Raw genomic sequence first — 21475 nt, 5'->3', positions numbered from 1 at the left:
TCACAGATGCCTTTCATGACTTCCTTGAGTGGAGGATGTTCGCCTCCACACTCTTTCGGAGCGTCTTATTTTCTCCCTCTGCACGGATCACAGCTTTAATTGCATTGGTGTGATGAATGCCTGTCTCCCTCTCTAGACAGTAAACTGCGCGAGTTAAGCACCCTAATAAGTTCCTATTCAACTTGTAATGCCCGAGCCCATTAGGACGCCTAAGGCGTCACTGCTATGCCACAGTTACTTCTGCGACCGGCGTTTCTGGGCCCTAGTGGGGGCGCCCGCCCCGGCGCTCAAGCCGGCGGGCAGTACGGTCCCGCCCACCAACGGCCGCAGGGCGAGGCCGGGCGGGCCGCTCTCGCGGGGACAGTTCCCGGGCTCGCATGGGCGCGGCCCCGGGAAGGGGAAGCGCGGAGGGCGGGGAGCCGCGCGAGGCCGGGCCTGGCCAATGAGCGCGGCCGGGCGGGGCTCGCCGCCGGCGGCCCGGGAGCGCGCGGGGCTGGGCGTGCCCACGGGTGACGCTCCGGGCCTGGCCGGCCAATGGGCGCGGGATGGCGGGCGGGCGGGCCTGGCGGCCGGGGGCTCGAGGACGCTAGCGGGAGGCCGGCCGGCCAGACTGACGTTTGGCTGCAACGCGGGAGGCGCGTGGCGGGGATGGCGCTGGCGCGGGCCTGGAAGCAGATGTCCTGGTTCTACTACCAGTACCTGCTGGTCACGGCGCTCTACATGCTGGAGCCCTGGGAGCGGACTGTGTTCAGTATCCTGCCCGGGCCGCGGTGCCGGTGGGGGCGCGGAGGGCCGGGGCGGCATCCTTTCGGGCTCCGGGCCTGGCAGGCGGAAGGGCGGAGGGCCGGCCCCGCGGGAGCTGCGCGCCGACTAGCCTCTGCGCGGCGGACTCGCGGGCTGAGGTGTGGGGGCCGCGCGGGTGGCGTTCCTGCGGTTGGGAGCGGGCCGGGGAGGGCGAGAACTCTTGAGATCAGCGGTCGCGGGTGAGTCTCCAGACCCGAGATAGAGGCGTCTTTATTACTGGAGGAGATCCCCTAGGGAGACGTCTACCGGGTGTGCCCTCGCCGGCTCTTCGGCAGCGCCAGCCGTCGGTTCGGTCTCCTGTTCCTGTGGGAGGCGGGGACCGGGTAGTGGAGCAGACCGCTGCCGGCTTGGGCCCTTTTGACCTTTAGCTGTCCCTGATTTAGCTGGCTTCGATCCTAATGAGAATGCTAACCAGTTTATCAGCCTTCAAGTGAGGTTGTGAATTTGTGTTGATGGCATCCCAGTTCAGTTTTTGAAAGCAGCTCTGTTAATTGTACCTTTTTTGATCTTCAAGGTGGTTAGTTTTAAAAGTGTGTTTTACTCATTAATTTTCTGTTTGCACAGTCCGGAACAGTAGAGCCTGAAAAGGAATTTTTGTTTATTTGCGGATAGTGTTTGTGTTTTCGTAGATAGCTAGTAACTACTTGTTAATGACTACTGAGCGTTTACTACCAGCCAAACTGGGCTAAGCACTTTTCCTGTATCTTAACTCATCTTAGCTTTAATAACCACAATGAATAACTCATGGTTGTGAAGAAAGGCTTCCTGAATCTATGTTGACGTTCCTTGATATTATTCTTGCAGAATAAATATTAATAATGAGATAGAACTTTTTAAAAAAGAACTTGAGGACCAATATGAGACATACTTTACAAAGCATGCATGCTTCATGAAGGGCTGCTCTTCTTCAATGAGGTTTAGTTGAAGTAGCTTCAGAACAACTTTTCGAATACATTGTTGCATTGTGGTAGAGTGAGATAATTTCATTCCAAGCCTTAAAAGTGTTTATTTGTATTGAACTAGCATAAGATTGTACTCAAAGCTGTCTTCTGTTCCAGCACTTTTGAGGCATCTTAGCTGCTTTACAAGGACATTTAGTTTTATTATTGTTGGCATTTCTTTCCAAACCTGGAATTTAAGAATCAGAATGCATATTTTGGATGTAAAATCTGAATGTAAAGCATGCTCTAGTTTCCTGAACCATTTACTTGTAGCTGTAGTTTAGTTAGGATTTTTTTTTTTGAAGTTTAATTTCACGCTAAGTGTAGGTTGGAGTGCATGAGGTCATCCTTATAAAGTTTATAGTGAAATAGAGACCGTCTCTTGACAGTTAAAATTACTAAAAAGTGAATTTAAACAGTGTTGTGGTAAATTTAAATTCTTTAAGAAATCAGAAGTTGAATGTAACGCCCCACTATCAGAGTCTACACTCTTGATTTTAGTCTTGAAGGCTTTTTTTGGCCTACAGATAAATGCTACAGTGTCAGTGGTGTTAAGGCTTTTTTGTACTATGTTGCAGTAGTAACAATGTCCTGTAAATAGCTCCCTGATGGCTTTGGGGGCCTGATGTGGAGAAATAAATTATGAAATTGTCTGTAGTACCTCTGTGGATTTTTGCCTTTGAAGCATTTGACTTCTCATTGGTTTATGTAACCACATGATTTTAACTAAAAATCAAAAAATAATGAGATCTGCAACAACCAGAAAGAGATCTGCTGGGAACTTTTGATTTCCACCTCTTGAGGGGAAGCTTTAACATGTTTCAGAAATCCCTTTTCCCTCCTGGAAGTCATCAGGAGGAAAAGACCAGGTTTTGTAACCAAGACTGGTTTTGTAACCAGTGAGACACTCCCTGTAGTGTGGCTCACAGAGTAACTTTGTAACCATGCTGTTGAGGGGAGATGGAAAAATAATAGATACTTTGTTAATGTAATTTAGAAGCATACACAAAAGTTATTTTAGCCTTGTTTTTTAATAAAAAAAAACTAAATAAACTTGTATTTTGTTATCACTGGATTATATTTGCCACCTTTCTATGACTTCTTATGTTTCCATGGCATTTTATACTTTATTTTAAGCAAAATGTGGGCAGTTTTTTGGTGTATGTTTGAAATTAGATTCCCCCTGAGAGACCATGATTTCTTCAAGGAAAGAGTTCTTTTTGTTGTTGTTCAGCAACACATTACTGCACATAAATAATGCTTGACAAATACTTCCTTATGTGTTGCAGAAGTGCTGATTTTAAGCCATTTTTAGAGTAGCTTTGGAACTGGACTGTACATTCAGTTCTTATATTCAAACTTGAAGAAGTAGAAAAAGCTGTCAGTTGAAAGAATACCTTTTATTTTGGAGAAGTTTACAAAATTTGCATTGTCCCCTCATTTGTAAAATATGTACATTTGTTAAATTCTTTGTTCCACAAGTATTATATACTTTCTAATGGCAGATACTATGTGCCACCTGGGAAGCCCATTCTAGAGAGTAGGGATTTACCTACAAATAAAATACAAAAGTATTCTAATGCCACTAGATAAATAAATAAAAATATAGATTATTAGGTTCTTATAGATGTTATGGAGGTAAAAAAACAACAGAGATGAGGATAGGAACTAAAGAAGAGGTCATGGTCTTTGGTTTTAACTAGAGTGGTCAGGAAGGAGACATTTAGAAAGATTTAAGCAGGAAGATGGGGGAGCCTGGTAGGCTGCCGTCTATGGGGTCGCAGAATCAGACACGACTGAAGTGACTTAGCAGCAGCAGCAAGCAGGGAGAAAATCCCAGGGGATTGAGCATTTCAGGTAGCAGGAATGGTAACCATGCCCTGAAGCACCAGCATGTCTGGCGTGTTTCGTGTTTCAAGGATAGCTGTGCGATTGGAGTGGGGAAAGTGGGGTGAGTGGAAGGAGAGGTCAGATCCAATCCGGTAGGGCCTCCTAGGCATGGAGTGTGAGTTCTGGAGGTGAAGGGAGGTGCTCATACCTTTTGAGTAGAGTCACTCAGATCCAGTAACAGTTTTCTCACTGACATTTTTTCTCCCTGACATTTAAATATTGGATAAAGTAGGAAAAGAAAACATAGGAATATACATTTTTCCCTTTCCTCTTGAGACTTAAAGCTCTTTTCATTCTGAGTGGAAGCCATGCACACACATACACACACCCTAGGAATGGGATTTTTGAAACTTATTTTAATTAAAATTTTTTTCAATGTACTGAATTCTTCTGAGTTTCCAAGAATATGAACTTCAGTTTTTCCTTCGGGGAAATTAAATCCAAGTTCAGGAAAAACTAGAATTTACACATATTCTCAGATTGCCCTGCCCCCTCACCCCATTCAGCTGAAAGAGCCGGGCAGTGAGTGCTTTGGGACCCAGGGCAGGAAGAGCGATTAGAGAAATTGCAGAGGGAGGTATCTGAGGGTTTGGCTGCATTTTCCCCACATCAGAGGAAGGTGTAGACTGGGTGTAGAGATGTGTTAGGGTGGTGAGTGAGTATGCCAGGCTGGCTGGCTGGAACACTGATTTTTTAAGGCAGTGTAGGTGGGAAGTACAATTGAAAAAGCAGGTTGAGGCTGTTCATTAATTGGACGCTTCTGTGTGTATACTTTGTGCCAGATGCTGGCTCTAGGTGCTTTTTCTGATGTGTCAGTGAGCAAACGAGACAGAGATTCTTGTCTTTGGGAACTTTTACAATAAGTGAACTATGTGGGAATTCTGTGGCAGTCCAGTGGTTAGGACTCTGCACTTGTGAAATATATAGTGTGTTAGGTGGTAAGCATTATGGAAAACAAAAGTAGGTTTAAGGGGATAAGAAATGTGTGGATAGGATGGAGTTACTATTTTTAAAGACGATATCAGGAGAGGCTTCATTGTGAAAGCATACTTGAGAGTGAAAACATGAAGGAGCTGAGGGAGTTAGCAGGGTAACTCTCATCTGACAGAAGAGAGAATTGGCAGAAGGGATAGCAGTTGCAGAGTCCCTGAGTCCGTAGCTGCCTGGCGTGGATGAAGGCCATCACTGAGGCAGGTATGGCTGGAGCAGAGTGAGCGCTGGGGAAAGTAGTAGTCGGTGAGGTCAGACTCATTGGGAGTCCTGGAGGTCTTTGTAAGGACTTTGGTTTTTAGTTTTGGTAAAAAGGGGTGCTTTTGGAAGATCTGATAGAAGAGTGATCCAATCTGACTTTAAGAAAAATTATTTATTTGGCTGCTCCAGGTCTTAGTTGCAGCATGCAGGATCTTCAGTCTTCGATCTTCACTGCAGCATACAAACACTTATTTGGGGCATGTAGGATCTTGTTCCCCAACCAGGGCTCGAACCCAGGCCCCCGGCATTGGGAGCACAGAATCTTAGCCACTGTACCCCCAGGGAAGTCTCCAATCTGACTTTATAAGTTTGAGAAAGTTTACTTTGGTTGCAGGATTTGGAATAAATTAGAGTGGCTAGAGGAAGGAACGGAGAAGGCAATGGCACCCCACTCCAGTACTCTTGCCTGGAAAATCCCATGGACGGAGGAGCCTGGTGGGCTGCAGTCCATGGGGTCGCTAACAGTTGGACACAACTGAGCGACTTCACTTTCACTTTTTACTTTCATGCATTGGAGAAGGAAATGGCAACCCACTCCAGTGTTCTTGCCTGGAGGATCCCAGGGACGGGGGAGTCTGGTGGGCTGCTGTCTGTGGGGTCGCACAGAGTCGGACGCGACTGAAGCAACTTAGTAGTAGTAGTAGTAGAGGAAGGAAGGGTGGAAGCAGAGGTAGATGTTTTGGATTGAGGTAGGCTTTGAATGATCATGAAAAAAAGAATTACTTAAAATTTTTTTTTCAAATTAAAAAATTAAAAGTTGTATTAAAAATTTTTTTTTATACGACTTTAAAGGTTGCTTTCCATTGACAGTTATTACAATATATTGGCTGTGTTCCCCACATGGTACAGTACAGCCTTGGGCCTGCCTGACACCCCATAGTTTGTATCTCTGACTCCCCCACCATTGTTTCCCCTCCTCCCTCCCAGCATTTTGTTATTCATTTATTGATTTGATTGCACTGAGTTGTAGCATGTGAAATCTTAGTTTAATTGTAGCATGTGGAATCTAGTTTCCCGACCAGGGATCTAGCCTGGACCCTCTGACTGGAAGCATAGAGTTTTAGCCACTGGCCCACGAGGGAAGCTCCAGCATTACCTTTTCTAAGCTGTATGTTCTTTTCAGTGGTGGCTCAGATGGTGAAGAATCTGCTTGTAATACAGGCGACCTAGGTTCGATCTCTGGGTTGGAAAGATCCCTTGGTGAAGGGAATGGCTACTAACTTCAGTATTCCCTGGGGATTTCCATGGACAGAGGAGCCTGGCAGGAACCATGGGGTTGCAAAGAGTCAGATACAACTGAACTACTAACACTTTCACTTTCACATGTTCTTTTCAGCAGTGACTAAAGTATTTTCTTAGATTTTTGCTGTATCCTCAAATGTCTAAAGCTGGACCTGAGAAAGATTTTTCTTTACATCTGAATATACTTGAATAATTAGTGTGTTTGAGAGTTTAGAAAATACACCTTCTTGAATTATAAATTAAAAATAGTTTATACATCCTCATGGATCAAAACTCAAAAGGTGCAAAAGTGTAGATGGTGAAAATCTTCCTTCCACCCCTGCCCCAGCCACCTTGAGGCAACCATTGTTGTCAGTTGCCTGTGCATCTTCATCCTATGAACACCTGGAAGGTAATAGGTGTTGTTTTGGTGTGTGTAGTTTGGTGAAATCAAAGCTTTTATAAGCCAATAGAGAATTGTTTGAGGAATATATTTTGCTATGCCCTTTTGGAGGTACTAATAATGATTGATATGGTTCCCTACAATTAAGTGTCTCTGTTTTTTGTATATTTTCTATATAAGTATATTTTGTAAATAAACACAGCACACAAAACAACATTGACAAAGAAAACCCCTATATATAGGCCAGTGGGTACCATTGTCTCTCTCTTTGGTAGAGCGTTCTCTGAGCTAGTCAGTAAAGTATTAAAACCCTAATTCACCAAGTGTCTTCTTCTAGAATTTGTTTTTTCTTAGTGAGCTCCTTTTTTGAAGAAAATGTTTGTAAATATAGAACCATCTGACTATTTAAATAGGTTTCCAGTAAAAATCCGTATGTGATTAGGCAAAATTCTTAATATCAGAAAGTTACTTTTAGAAAAAAAGTATTAGTAAATAAGCTTAATGCCTTTTAGAAAGATTTTATGAAGGTACTTTCAAGTCAAATATGATTTCCAAATAACCTCGAAATAACCTGAACATTCTGCACTACCTTCCAGCTTAGGTAGGGAAAGAATTTCTTCCCAACAATCTTCAGTCTTTCTTTTGTATTTTATGCCATTTCCGTTTTGTCTTCCTTTTGTAGGAATGAAGGCAGTTTTCCACTGTCAGGGAGGGGGCTCAATGAGGAAAGAGGTCGGAAAAACTGTAACTGAAATTAATACTTCCAATTCTCCAGCCCAGTGGTGTTCAGACATTTTGTTTGTGTATCCCATAGAAGAACACAAAGCACATACTATGTATCCTCTCACTCATTTAAGTTGACATTGGAAATCTTTCATAGTAAATTTAGACAATAACAGGAGGGATTTTTTTGCTATTAAAAAAATACTGTGTATTTTTGCTAAAACCTTAAAACTATGATTTTTTTCCCATATGCAATTAATGGGAAATGTTCATCACATGATCTGATTTAGCAGAGCTGGTCCTCACTCTGAAGCCAGGTAGGTGAACTCAGTCTTAAATTTCTGTCAGAAAAGCTTCAACATCTGACTTCCCTGGTGGTCCAGTGGTTAAGATGCCACACTCCCCATGCAGGGGCATGGGTTCAGTCCCTAGTCTGGGAACTAAGATCCTGCATGTCCTATGGTGCAGCCAAAAAAAAAAAAAAAAAAAAAAATTCAGTGTCATTTTCCTGTCCAAATGAGTTTACGTAAACACCTTTACTCCTGTCTCACATTGTTATTGTTGCTGTTTTATTTGTTTTATATTTAAAAATTTTTGTTGTTGCTTTTTTATTTATTTTATCTGATAGCTAATGGTTCGTTCTCATCTACACTAACTGTAGGTTTGTGCAAGTGGTGACAGGTACATAGGTAACTGATGTATAGAGCTTCTTTGGTGAATTTTTAGCTTCATTACATTTTCTGGACACCCACACCACCACACGTGAATACAGTGTGGGACATTCTTTATCCCTTTGGCCAAGCTTTATTAAAACCAGCATCACTGCTCACATCTGGACTTCCTGTTTCCTTCATGTCAGATTTCTGGATCTCTTTCATGCCTGAGGGTCATGCTTCTTGAAGCCGACTCCATGGGTGTACTTGTGAATGTTGGCAGTGGATTCCCTGGCCACTGCCTCAGTGATGGCAGAATGGCACTTCTCTGTATCCTGTTTGCTGGGGCATTTTGTGGGGTCTAGATTGGAAAGATGTCTCATTTCCAAATTCATGTAATTACACAGATAGCTGAGGCTTGGAGCTGTGCCAGAAATTTGTAACTTGAATGAAATAAAATACAGAGAAAGTTAGTTACCATTCCTTTGTTTGCTGTCCCAGATGTTATTTTATAGCCTGGGGAAATGTGTGATTGTAAGATTCTGGAAGTAAAGTGGGAGAAGTGAATTGTAAGTGGGGAGGGGGTGATGAGAAGAAGAGTTCTCAGATCAGCTGGAGGAGAGAAAACAGTGGAAGCTGAAGATTTATAAACTGATTCCCCTAACTGATCCAAACCCTTTGAAAAGTTGCTCCAGGGCTCCAGTGCTTTTGTTTGAAAATCACTGCTCTCCTGTTTCATACTGCCTGGATATTTGGCTGGCTACAGGAGAATGTTAGACTATCGATTATCTGTACTCCTTAGGATAGTATTTTCCCTTAGTGGGGGAAAAAAACAACAACACAACTCTTCTTTTGAGAAAGGTGTACTATAAAAGCAAAACAAGAACAACAAAAAGACCAAAACAAAAGACCAGAACTGTGCTACACAAAAAGTAGGTCTCCTATACCAGGATGTCAGGGAAAGTCATGGGAAGTTGATGGTTGAGGGGACGAAGCACATGTAAGCTACAGTGTTTCAGTGTGTGATACAAGTGATTTTTCTAGAGGTGAATGTGAATCCTCTCTCTACTGCTTCATATTCTTAAGGACCTTGTGACCTCATCCCTCAACCCCAGCTCAGAGTTTGGGTGTTGTTAACGTTTGTGATGCTTAGGGGTAAGGATAAGATAAATTCTTTAGATAAAAAAAAAGCCCAATGCTCAAATTTAATGATTAAAGCTACATGTTCCAGAAGATCTACTTGATGGAGGATGTATACTTTTCATGAGTTGCAGTGCTTAAAAAAATAGCAATTATGGAATGAGAGGAAGTATTTATGATCAAAAGTTATGAAAAGAACTATTATTGATACAGGAATTTTGGCGTCACATGATGTTGTTTGCTTGCAAAGTTGTATCTGACTCTTGACCCTGTGGATTGTAGTCCACCAGGCTCCTCTGTCTATGGGATTTCCCAGGGAAGAATACTAGAGTGGGTTGCCATGCCCTTCTCCAGGGGATCTTCCTGACCCAGGGACCGAATCCGTGTCTCCTGCATTGGCAGACGGATACTTTACTGCTGAGCCACCGGTGAACCCCATTACGTGTTGTATGTGTTCCTGAAAAATTTCTCAAATAAGATAGTTTATGGGAAAATACCATTGGCGCAGACTCCTCAAAACTGGTGCAACTCCTAATGAGAACAATGATTAGCATTTGGGGGGATAACTTGGATAGCCAGGGCAAGCAGGCTGGAGGCTGCCCCAGGGGGCATTAAAAACTGATGGACAGAGTTGACTGGAAATGCTGGGGTGTGACAGAGATGGTGTGGGCTGCCTTGGAGGAGGAGGAGCAGGCAGACAGTGCAACCTTGTCATTAGTGGAGAGTTTTTCCAGCTGGGAGGTGTACCTTTTTGGAGAGAGAGAACTGGTACAGATGCTAATTTTTAATTTTCTTAAAATAGAGCTATAAGGACTTGCAGCCACTGAGCTGAGGGATGTTTCTGGCTGAACATTAGTATTCTTTTCTCACTAATCTGGCTCCCCTAATTTATGAAAAAAATCCCATATGAAACAAATCCTAGTTATGTATGAGCTGATTGACATTTCAGAAATGTGTTATAGCAGAACAGATTATATTTTAGAGCCAACAGGTGATTCATCCCCCCACCCCTTGACTCCAGGACTTCAGATCTTCATTAGATTAACAGAGGCTCTAATTAAAAATGGATATAGCCATACATAGCTTCAGTGTCTCTGGCTCAGATCTGCAAACCATTTCTAGGATTTCAGTTCAGAGTTGAACAGTGTTGTTGCTTGTTTTAGCAGCAGACTTTTTTGTTTGTTTAGTTTTTAAAGAGTTCATCATCAAGTTGTTCTAAAATCAATTTCCATACTTAGGTATGACGAACACTACAGAAAGCTCAGAGAATGGGTTTTGCATGCTAACGTTAACCTCTGATGCTGATGTAATGTTCCTCGTTGTTGTTTAGTCGTTAAGTTGTGTCTGGCTCTGCAGTTCCATGGACTGTAGCCTGCCAGGCTTCTCTGTCCATGGAATTTTCCAGACAAGAATACTGGGGTGGATTGCCATTTCCTTCTCCAGGGGATCTCCCCAATCAATGGTTTGAACCCACGTCTCCTGCATTGGCAGGTGGATTCTTTACCAGTCAGCTACCAGGGAAGCCCATGATATCCTTTACTGTGGCCCAAGAATATCAAATTGGCTGACATACACTGGACTGTATCTTCTACTTGCTTTCATATATGGCAACCAGAGTATCAAAAGTAACATATTTGGGAAAAAAACCTTTTTTTTTTTTTTTAACATTTGGTGGCGTTCTGAGGCTGCAGGGTTTTAGTTCCCTGACCAGGAAGTGAAAACCTGCCCTCAGCATTGAAAGCATGGAGTCCTAACCACTGGGCTGCCAGGGAATTCCCCAAATAAGCTTCCCTTCCGTAGCATTGTTTAACAGCCGACACCTGCTTTCCCTTAGAACTTTGATTGCTTTTCACCAAACAGCCTGTGGTTATACTTTGTCAGATGCTTTGTTTTCTTTCAGATGGTTCCTTAAAATAAATTAGATTTATCAAAACTTTTGAATATATCTAAGGATAAAAGTCGGAGAAGGCAATGGCACCCCACTCCAGTACTCTTGCCTGGAAAATCCCATGGACGGAGGAGCCTGGAAGGCTGCAGTCCATGGGGTCGCTAAGAGTCCGACACGACTGAGTGACTTCACTTTCACTATTCACTTTCATACATTGGAGAAGGAAATGGCAACCCACTCCAGTGTTCTTGCCTGGAGAAGCCCAGGGACGGGAGAGCCTGGTGGGCTGCAGTCTATGGGGGTCACACAGAGTCGGACACGACTGAAGCGACTTAGCAGCAGCAGCAAGGATAAAAGTAGCATTTAAAGAATTCATTTTACAAGAAGAATTTGAGTAATAGAAGATTGGGTTGACTAATAGAAGATTGAAAAAGGACATTTTAGCTGTTTTTCGATGTGACCAGGGCCATCAGAGACTGAAAACACTGAAACTGTTCAGTGAGGAGGAATAAATCGTACCCACCGGAACAAAACCTCTGCTCTTTTCCCAGTGAGGAACTAGTTTTGGTTTCTCCAGAGTCTTGCAAACAGATTGCTAACGTCGGTGGTGATAGTGTGAGATTACTGGTTAGGGCGGGAATGTTAGTTTCTGCAATCTTCTGATGTACTGTATTTTAAAGCATTTCCTGTTTTTTTTTTTTTTTTTTTTTTTTTAGTTTGCTGGGAAAAGGCCTAGGGTGGCCAATTCCTTGTATGAACAAAACGTCCTTATTTATTTTTCCTATCTAGCTGGGAACTTACCAGCTCGTGATTAACTGGGGATTCCTGTTAAAACAGAAAACAGTACACAGATAAATGGTTTCACATCCATTTGCTTTTTAATCCATTGAGCCCATAAAATATTTAAGTTATGTCCAGGTTTATAAATAACCTCTAGTTTTTCACTCAGCCCTTGAACAAACATTTATTGGCAGTTCTTGTACAATCTTGGCACATTATATGCTCAGTTCTTTTTTTTTATTTTTAATTTTTATTGGAGTATGGTTACTTTACAGTGTTGTGTCTCTGCTATGTAGCAGAGTGAATCAGCTATATGCTTACTTATATCCTGTCTTTTCTTGATTTCCTTTCCATTTAGGTCACCGCAGAGCATTGAGTAGAGTTCCTCGTGGCTATACTGTAGGTTCTCATTAGTTATCTATTTTATACATCATCTGCTCAGTTCTTGATGATTGATAAAGTCCCAGCATTGTCTAACAATGCACCACAGCTAGAAGCAAAGAGCGGCTGAGGCCCTCCCTCTTAAGCACTCAAAAATCAGTGGTAGAGGCAGTTACATACACACAAACCAGAAAAGACTTTTTTTAGTTCTTGAGGTTTTTGGTTTGTTAGTCTAGATTTTACTAGCTTAGTTCTGTATTGCTTGAATCATGGAGCCTGCTTTAAAGCATGAACCTGGTCAGTCTTGTACAGCTAACTGATGCTTGTGGAAACAGCAGTAAGGGCTTGGTAAATGGAGAGTTGGTTGTGGTCTAGTCGCTCAGTCCTGTCCAAGTCTCTTTTGACCCCTTGGACTGTGGCCCACCAGGCTCCTCTGTCCATGGGATTTTCCAGGCAAGGATACTGGAATGGGTTGCCATTTCCTCCTCCAGGGAATCTTCCCAACCCAGGAATTGAATGCAAGTCTCCTGCATTGGAAGGCAGATTCTTTGCCACTGAGCCACCTGGGAAGCCCAAATGGAAAGATTACTCTATCACCTTGTGTATTATATAACATTATGTATAGATTATGTCACCTTCTAATATATGTGTATTATGTAACACTGATTATTTACATTTTCTGTGTATTTGTGTGTGTGTGTGTATGTCAGTGTCTCAAACAGAGGATTACATTAGGTGATTGAGAAATGGTGCCTAAATGCCTTCTCCAGGCAAGTGGAATCTGAACATGTTGATGCAGGAAGGGATTTCATTTTATGGAGAAGAAACTTAGGTTCAGAGAGGTTGTGATGCCCTAGTCATGTCCGACTGTTTGCGACCCCATGGACTGTAGCATCCGTCCATGGCTCCTCTGTCCATGGCTCCTCCGTCCATGGGATTTTCAAGGCAAGAGTTCTGGAGTGGGTTGCCATTTCCTTCTCCAGGGGATCCTCCCAACCCAGGGATCGAACCCCGGTTTCCTGCATTGTAGGCAGATGCTCTTACTGTCTGAGCCACCAGGGAAGTCCATATTATAAATTAACAACAAGTTAATAGCAGAGTGACCTTGGGTAATTTCCAAACAGAGGTCTGAGCCATAGTGTTAAGTGCCCAAGCCTTAAAACAGTAATTTCAATAAAGATTATGTTACCTTTTGTTGAAGAATAGATTTATATCAACCCTGAAATGTAAGTTATGTATATCCTCATATTATAGATAAAGAGACTAGTAATCAGATAGTTTTTGGGCACAATCAGGGATTGGCAGAATTGCAGCTCAGACTCTCTTCTAATGCTGTGGTGATTCCAGTATCCATTTCTTGAACTTTACAGTGTATCAAGGACACTTTAAAATTTGAGAGGTGTGTTAAAAGAATGCAATGGATTGAGAAATCTACTCAAGGACTCAGATAGCAAATAATAGCTGTTGTATTCTAGATAGTATACTTTTAGCTTTGTTTGGGAGAACATTTCTAAGGAGATGAAGGTCACATGTTCCCCAACCTTGCAAATGTCACAATAAAACCAAGGCCTAAGTATGTCGATAGATTGCCAAGCATAATCTCAGGGAATATTTAACTCAGTATTTTGGAGCTATTTCAACTACATGGCTGAAATTGCTTAAATTGCATTTGTAGAAAGCTTTAATAAAAGGCATTTCTTCTTTTTTTGCATGTTTTGCAAGGTGATTATTAAGGCCAGTAGAAATTCCTCATGGTCCCATTATTTTATTTGTTCACTTACTATGAGTTTCATTGTATAGTTAAGTCAGTTTTAAATAGTCTCTTATTTAGTGGAGGGATAAATTAGGAATTTGGGTTTAATAGATACTACTATATATAAACTAGTTAAGCAGAGATCTACTGTATAGCACAGGGAGCTATATTCAGTACCTTGTAATAACCTATAATGGAAAAGAATCTACAAAAGAATCTATCTGTATATCTGAATCACTTAGCTGTATACCTGAAATGTTGTAAATCAACTGTACTTCAATTAGAAAAATATTCTCTTCCAGTTGAGCTTTAGGATAAATTTTGGAAATAATTTTGAAATTTAATTGTATAGCAAACTTACTTTTAGAGAGTTAGTTATTATTATGATGCTGAAGATACTTAAGAGAACTGGGGTCAGAATATAGAAACTTTTTTGAGGGAAATAGAATAAAAGTTTAATAAGTGGCTCTGGGTAAAAATTTAGGGTTATTGTTATTTCAAGCAGCTAATAAATTGGCATTTGCATCTTGGTTCAAGTGACTTTTGGTAATTTTGTTTATTTTGGTCAGAATTGAGAGTTATTTATTCTGTTTCTAAGAGCTAAGACTTTCTATTTATTTCCTAATAACAAATTAGATCCAATGATGCCTAACCCAAACTTTTCAAGGAAGAAGATCCTTCAAATAAAATAGCTTTTAGTCTAGTGTGATATACAGTTAAATTTTCCTTTGCAATTTTTGCTTATTAAAAAAAGTTACTGACTATTCCAGAATGCAGAAAACCCTGTAAAGGATAATATAATGAGAGTGTGCCCATACCAACTAGTTGAAGGAAAACACTACTAATACATTTGAAGCCTCTTTACACCCCTTCTTGTGGGTCTCTCTTCTTCCTCTTCCCATTTCACCCCATTAAGTATCTACTACCTGAATTTAGCTTATATAATTGCCATTAATTCTTTTAAAAGAAATTTGTTTTTTAACTGAAGGATAATTGCTTTACAGAATTTTGTTGTTTTCTGCCAAACATCAGCATGAATCAGCCACAGGTATGGATATATCCTCTTATTCCATATGTATTCATCATAACAGAATGCTATAGAATGTCATGAACTCTAGTGTCTAATATCTTAACCAGGCAAAAAAAAAAAATCTTTTCAAGTTTCAATATGTTCTTGTTTCATTAAGAAAAACATCCTGATTTTATATGCAAAGAAAATTTTAAAGATTTGAGAATTTAGTATTCACAAAATTGACCTTAAGTTTCAGATTCCTATCTTATGTGGAACAGTCTCTGTTAAGCTAAATTTATGCATGTTCCATAACTGATACATTCTCCATAATAAATTGAAGGATTATAGTGCCATAAAGAGTAGGTAATATAATCATTCAAATGGCTGTTTTTAATAATTACTTCTTACTGGAATTTGAGCCAATGACCTGAATTTTATTACTATGTCATTTCATTTGTTTGGTGTAGACACTCATAAATCTTATGTAAAAGCTATAAAAAAACAAAAAACATTTTGAAAATATAGATTAGAAAAGATTTTGTGTTTCTTCGCTGTAGTCACTGTAGAGTTTGTCAGTCACAGTACATATGTGGAATATGTAGAAAGCACTGCAGTGAATCCAGGGTCAAATAATGTTTCTTGAGCAGTTCCTTTATTCATCACACATTTATTAAGCATGTGTTATGTTAGATACTGGAGATACAAAAATGATTAGACATTGTTCCTGTGTTCAAGGAGTTGATAATCTGGATGAGATAAATAAATCTACGGATATAAGCACTGTGACATTTAATAAAGAGTTTGACAAACATCAGGGAGTAATTACTTCTGTCAGGACATTGGGGTAAGAATGGAAAAAAGTGAGTGCTTGGGAAAGCCTCATCTAAGAGGAGATGAGTCGCTGAGAGAATGATTAGGTTTTATTTGGAGGAACAGGACTTCTCATTCATAGGAAGGTATTATGGTAATGGTGAAGAACACATTTTGGAGGTTTGAGTGATTTGGTTTGGAATTGGCTCCATTGCTTACTCTGATTTTGGGATGTTACTTAAACTCACTGAAGGGCTTAACACAGTTCCAGGTGCATACTAGATATTCACAGAATGAAAGCTGCTACTGCTATTATCTTTGTTGTTCAGTTGCTAAGTCATGGACGACTCTGTGCAGTCCCCATGGATTGCAGCATACCAGACTTCCCTGACCTTCACTGTCTCCTGGAGTTTGCTCAGATTTATATCCATTGAATCGATGATGCCATCCAGCCATCTCATCCTCTGTTACCCTCTTCTCTTCCTGCCCTCAATCTTTCCTAGCATCAAGGTCTTTTCCAACGAGTGAGCTCTTTGTATCATGTGGTCAAAGTATTGGAGCTTCAGCAAGAGCCTTTCCAATGAATATTCAGGATTGATTTCTTTTAGGATTGGTGAGGTCTTAAACTTTGAACTGGTTGATCAGATTTGGGGGTGGGCATTGTTACAAAGAGAAGATCTTAATTGGGTCAGATCAGTCAGGGCTTGTCCCTGGAGATGGGATAGCGTAAGGCCCACTCAAGGAACGTGACAGCTATACTGGCAGAAAGAGTGGAGTGGATATTTGGGAGAAAAGCACGTTAACCATCTTACATCTCAGTGGCAGACAGGGGAAAAGAGCCAGTGAAATAGGAAAATGATGTGAGAGAAGGAAGGAGAACCCCCAGGGAAGTACCTCAACCCAGAGTCAAAGGAGTTTTGAAGAGGAAAGACGAAAATGGCATCAATTCAAATAACCATTGGGTTTGGTAGGAGGTCATCAGTGACCTGAGAGTGTCATATAGCCTGGAGGGATAGAAGGCATATGGTTGTGTGGATGATAAACAGTAATGTGGAAACAGCAAGTATATACACTTAAAAAAAAAAAGAAATTAAGTGGTAAGTACAGGCTGGTAGTTTAAGAAAGAACTGAATTAAGGGGGGGGGCTAAAAATTGAGTTAAGAAAATTGTCATGGATGGACATTACCTACCTGACATCTGCATCTCCACCAAGGCGGCCAGTTCCACCTCCCCCAGGGCAACCTCCTTCCTGCAAATACCCTTCCTTTTGTGAAGTTCTTCACAGGGACAGCAGCACTAACCCAGGCACCCCCAGCAGGGTCATTGGTGTCATTCCAGATGTGACACTGGCCTCCACTGCCGTCTTTAGTGACTCATTTCCAAAGGCCTGTCCATCTTCTTCATAAATCCCGCTTTAGGATATTCCTGTGTCCAGGTTGTCCGGGTCAACCATTCTGGGTACTGTGAGGGACAGTACCTCTGGGTACTTTGAAGGACTAAGAATGTCCACTGTGGCCCTCTCTTTGTCTTCCTCCTAACTCTATCACCACACTGCTCCTCCCACCCCACCAGAAAAATGTAAATCCCCAAATAATGATTGTTAATCATCAAGAACTTGCCTTCCCCATCCCAGGACCCACAGTTTGACCAACCTTCCCTTAAAAGCTAAGACTTCTGAATGTAGGCTGACCCCTCCCATGAAGACTGTGAGATCCCACTATAAAATCATGTGTTTTTTTTTTTTTTTTTTTCAGGCTGTACTGTGTGGCATGTGGGATCTTAGTTTCCTAACCAGGGATCGAACCTTTGCCCCCTGCATTCGGAGCGTGGAGTCTTAACCACTGAACCGTCAAGGAAAGTCCCCAGATCATTGTGATTTAATTGCATTTCAAAAAGCAATCACTGTGGGAGACTTTTCACCTATGTTTGCTGAATGAACTTAGGGTTTGAGTCAGGTTTGAGCTCCGACTCTAAAAGATAGCTTTTTGTGTGGCCTTGGACAAGTCCCGTCAGTGTTTTCTCAGTCTCTGATGAGTGGTAGTCAATAAACATTTCACAGGAAAGCTGAAAGCTGTAAAGGTCAAGTGAGATAATACATAAAAGATTTGTCAACTAAAAACTGTTATACAAATATTGGTTGGTAGTAAGCACATTGTTTATTTAAACCCTATCTTCTCATAGAGGAATGTAAGGTATGCTAGAACTACCAGTATGTAGAGCTGAGTGTATGGAAGACAAGAGGTAGGGGGAGGGGAAGCTGAGGATATGAATGGAGTGACTGAAACACAGTCCTAGTTCAGAAGCAGTTACTCCCCTTAGAAATCCTTAAGTTTTACATAATTTTTGTTAACAGTGTTTCATGTGGCCCAACAGGAGGACTCCCTGTTGATTTGTGTCTATACAGTTTAAATTCCTTTTGGAATGCAGAGAAAGGACCACAGTGCAGAATGTTTGTGGTTTAGGTTATCAAGATGATTTTGTTTGACATTGCAAAGTTTAGTGAGAATAATATGTGTTTAATATAGCAGGTGTTATCAGTTTATGTCACTAGTATATGATTGATCTTATCTTTGGCCCTAAAGTCAATATCTCACCACATTCTAGTCTAAATAATTCTAAAATTTTTGGATCAGACATTATTCACGTCAGAAGACCTTTTGCAGTCATTAAATACTGTCCAATTTTATTCCTGTACATTTCTGTTTCTTAGGTTAACAGTCACTTTCTCTGCTTCATTTTAAGCAGCCTGATGTTTTGAAATAAAACAGGGAGAATAACAGTATGCCCCATGTAAGGTGATGGTGAAGATAAAATGAGCTTAAACAATTTAGAATGGGGACTTCTCTGGTGGTCCAGTGGCTAAGACTCATCACTCCCAATGCAGGGGCCCCAGGTTCAATCCTTGGTCAGGGAACTAGATTCCACATGCTGCAACTAAGACATCTCATGCTGCAACTGAGTTTACATGTCACAAATACATGATCCCACATTCTGCAACTAAAACCTGAGGCAGCTAAATAAATAAATAAAGTTGTTAAAAGCAATTTTAGAATGGTGTCAGGCATAGGTCAGGCGAGCAGCTATAATTATAGTTATTTGTTCTCTATAAATAATTGATGGGGATGAGAAAGAATTAAGTGAATGGATACTTCCATATAAAACAGTTGCTGCAGAAATTGGGGAATTTAGTTTTAGATAAACTGAGAAAAACCAAATGAAGTTTCCTTAACTGTGACTCAGATTCCATGCTGGTTTCCATCGTGGGGATGGCACTGTACACAGGATACGTCTTCATGCCTCAGCACATCATGGCGATACTGCACTACTTTGAAATTGTACAGTGACCAACATGTGACCAAGTCAAGAAGCTCCTTAGGGAAGACCCATCGCCTGAATTTGGAAAGAGACTTCATCAGATGTCATAAGAAACTCTCCTAGATGTCAACATAACCAACCCTATGAATATAAGGACTAAAATTCATGAGTAGAACAGGAAAGCGATCCTGACTCATGTGTTGTGTTCTTTATTTTTAATTTTAAAAGAGGCTCTTGTATAGTAATTTTTGTCTATTTTAACATTGTAGTCATTTGTACTTTGATATCAGTATTTTCTTAACCTTTGTGACTGTTTCAATATTACCCAGTGAAAGCTTTTCTTAATGTAACTTTGAGTACATTTTAATTGCCTTCTATTTCTAAAACCTAAAGTCATTGGTTGGGCTTTACTGTTCTTGCTATTGTATGGCATACATATCTGCCTGGAAATATTTATACTCTTGACCAAAGTTTTGTAAGAAAAAAATTCAAGATTTGGGGCAAGGGGGCCGGGGAGGGAGGACATTTTATTGAGAACTATTTACAAAAGACTTATCTGTAAGTTTGAACTCAGGAGTACAGTTTTAGTTATCTGGACTCTTATCAGCTTTTGCTTTAAAACTATAAAGTGTTTCTTAATGAAAAAGGAAGATCTTGCTAAAGTTAAAATAAGGAACATTTCACCTTTTAAATATTTAATTCATGTGTGAACTTATTTCCAGAAAACTTTGATGATGGTTCTTGTGACAAATGGTGGTTAAGCAGCGTTATTATGGAAGGCTTATATACCATAGAGTTTTTAACAGAAGGTAATGAGCTTCTTCTGAGGGCAACTAGTAGCACTGTACTTCCTTAAAGTAATGGGTGCTGCAAATGCATTTGCACATTGCAATATGATGAGATGAATTGTTAAAAACTATAACAAAAAGAAATGTAAACTTGGTTAAAATCTGCTCACTCTTTGTATTGTTTTTTTTTAAAAAAAGATTTTTATTCCGTAAATGTAAGATGACTACCTAATTTTTTGATGTAAACTCATTAAATTCGAAGAGAGAAAAATCAGCTGATGTAGCCGTATTTTTTTTCCCCTTGATGGTTAAATATTGATCTAATATATTTCTGAATTGATTGCTGTGGGCCAATAAGCAGTAAGTATATTTTAACATGTCTCTCAACATAAAAGTATTGCTAATTTTAAAAATTAGACATTTTTTTAAGCATGCCTCCCAAAATGTTTTGCTATTTTTTTTTTTTTAGAAAAATTTAAATATTTTTGGCATCAGATTGTACAGATTAGACTTTTGAAGTGTTTTCTAGCCCAGAGGTACTAAGTAATATTTGAAAGCCTGGTACTTTTAAAGAATCAATTGATAAAATCACCATTAGATAGGAAGAGTGAGGGTAATACATAATTTGAATTTGAAGTGGTTAAAAGTAGATTATCTCAAGTGAAATAATGAATATGAGGATGTAAGTCTGAATTTATTCAATTAGTGCTCAAATTTGGCTTTCCCCATTGACATCCTCTCTCCCCTCTTAATCATTGACAAGTAGCTTCTAACATTGGGATCTCTGCTGAGTTGAAAACAAGAAAAGTCAAGAATCATTAGTGGACAGGGATATCCAGATAATCTGTCTTCACCCTCTATTCAGAAATCTTTAATTCATCCTCACTCTGCTGAAATCCATTAAATTGCTGTTGTATAGTCAATGGTTGTTATGAAACACTGACCTGAGAGATAGATGGAAGATAAGTTTAGCCTTACAGAGAATTAAAAAATAATTTTTTTTTTTTAACCTTACAGGGAATTTTGAGAAGAGTGAGAAAGAGAAATAGAAGCAGGTCCACTGAGAGGTAATCAGGGAAGCAAATTCTCACCCACTGATGCAAGGGTCTGGTCCATTTGTCAGTAAATAACGAATGGGGAGATCATTTCACTTTATCTGTTTGCAAGAAGGTATTTATTAGATAATTCTCTATAGGTTGCTTATGTTTTTGTGTCTTCTAAACAGAGATACTGACTGTCTTTTTCTGGAATATTTTTCAAGGATGTTTGTATGATAATATAAAGAAGAGATAATATCTCCATCTAGCACAAAGGGCAGGTGTGCTTAGAGCTTTGGAAGGTGAAGGTAAAGACTGTCTCCTTATGAAGCAATGGACATCATAAACAATCTGAGTTCCCTGTGCTCAGGATTCCTCTCCTGTAATGTGACCCTCTGCATGTACAGGTGTCACCTGGTCCTCTTTGCTTTGTCCTGTGGGGACTGGAGCTTGGGAACCAAACAAGAAAGTGATACTTGGGCTGTTTCTATGTGTAAAACTAAGTCTTTTGTGTCTGACCCTGGACCTCAGCCTTCTGCCAGCACCCACAAAGCTATGCCAAACTAACTTGTTAGCTTGCAGACCCTTCACAGTTCTTGACACTGTTTTGGTGGCGAGAATGCAATGAAGAAGAGATGTGGTGTCTGCTAGAAGAGGAAGAACCATGGCCCCGCAGGCCAGATTC

At 40.5% G+C, this 21475-nt stretch overlaps 1 protein-coding gene across 1 annotated transcript; it reads left to right on the top strand.

Moving 5' to 3' along the window:
- Nucleotides 532-20027, top strand: SPTSSA (serine palmitoyltransferase small subunit A). The gene is made up of 2 exons (XM_018066501.1): nucleotides 532-751; nucleotides 18891-20027. Exons 1-2 carry the CDS (start codon nucleotides 535-537, stop codon nucleotides 18992-18994), a joined length of 321 nt encoding a protein of 106 aa, XP_017921990.1. The 5' UTR covers nucleotides 532-534; the 3' UTR covers nucleotides 18995-20027.

The sequence above is a fragment of the Capra hircus genome, chromosome 21, assembly GCF_001704415.2.
Source record: "Capra hircus breed San Clemente chromosome 21, ASM170441v1, whole genome shotgun sequence".
In the NCBI taxonomy this organism is placed as follows: domain Eukaryota; kingdom Metazoa; phylum Chordata; class Mammalia; order Artiodactyla; family Bovidae; genus Capra; species Capra hircus.
The sequence above is the reverse complement of the archived record's forward strand: the minus strand, read 5'-3'. Positions and strand labels throughout refer to the sequence as shown.

Bases quoted from the DNA above. Each gene is read 5' to 3' on its own strand.
- SPTSSA (XM_018066501.1), top strand. From the start codon at position 535: ATGGGCGCGGGATGGCGGGCGGGCGGGCCTGGCGGCCGGGGGCTCGAG. The intron at 752-18,890 runs GTATCCTGCCCG...ACTGTGACTCAG, and splicing joins CTGGGAGCGGACTGTGTTCA to ATTCCATGCTGGTTTCCATC.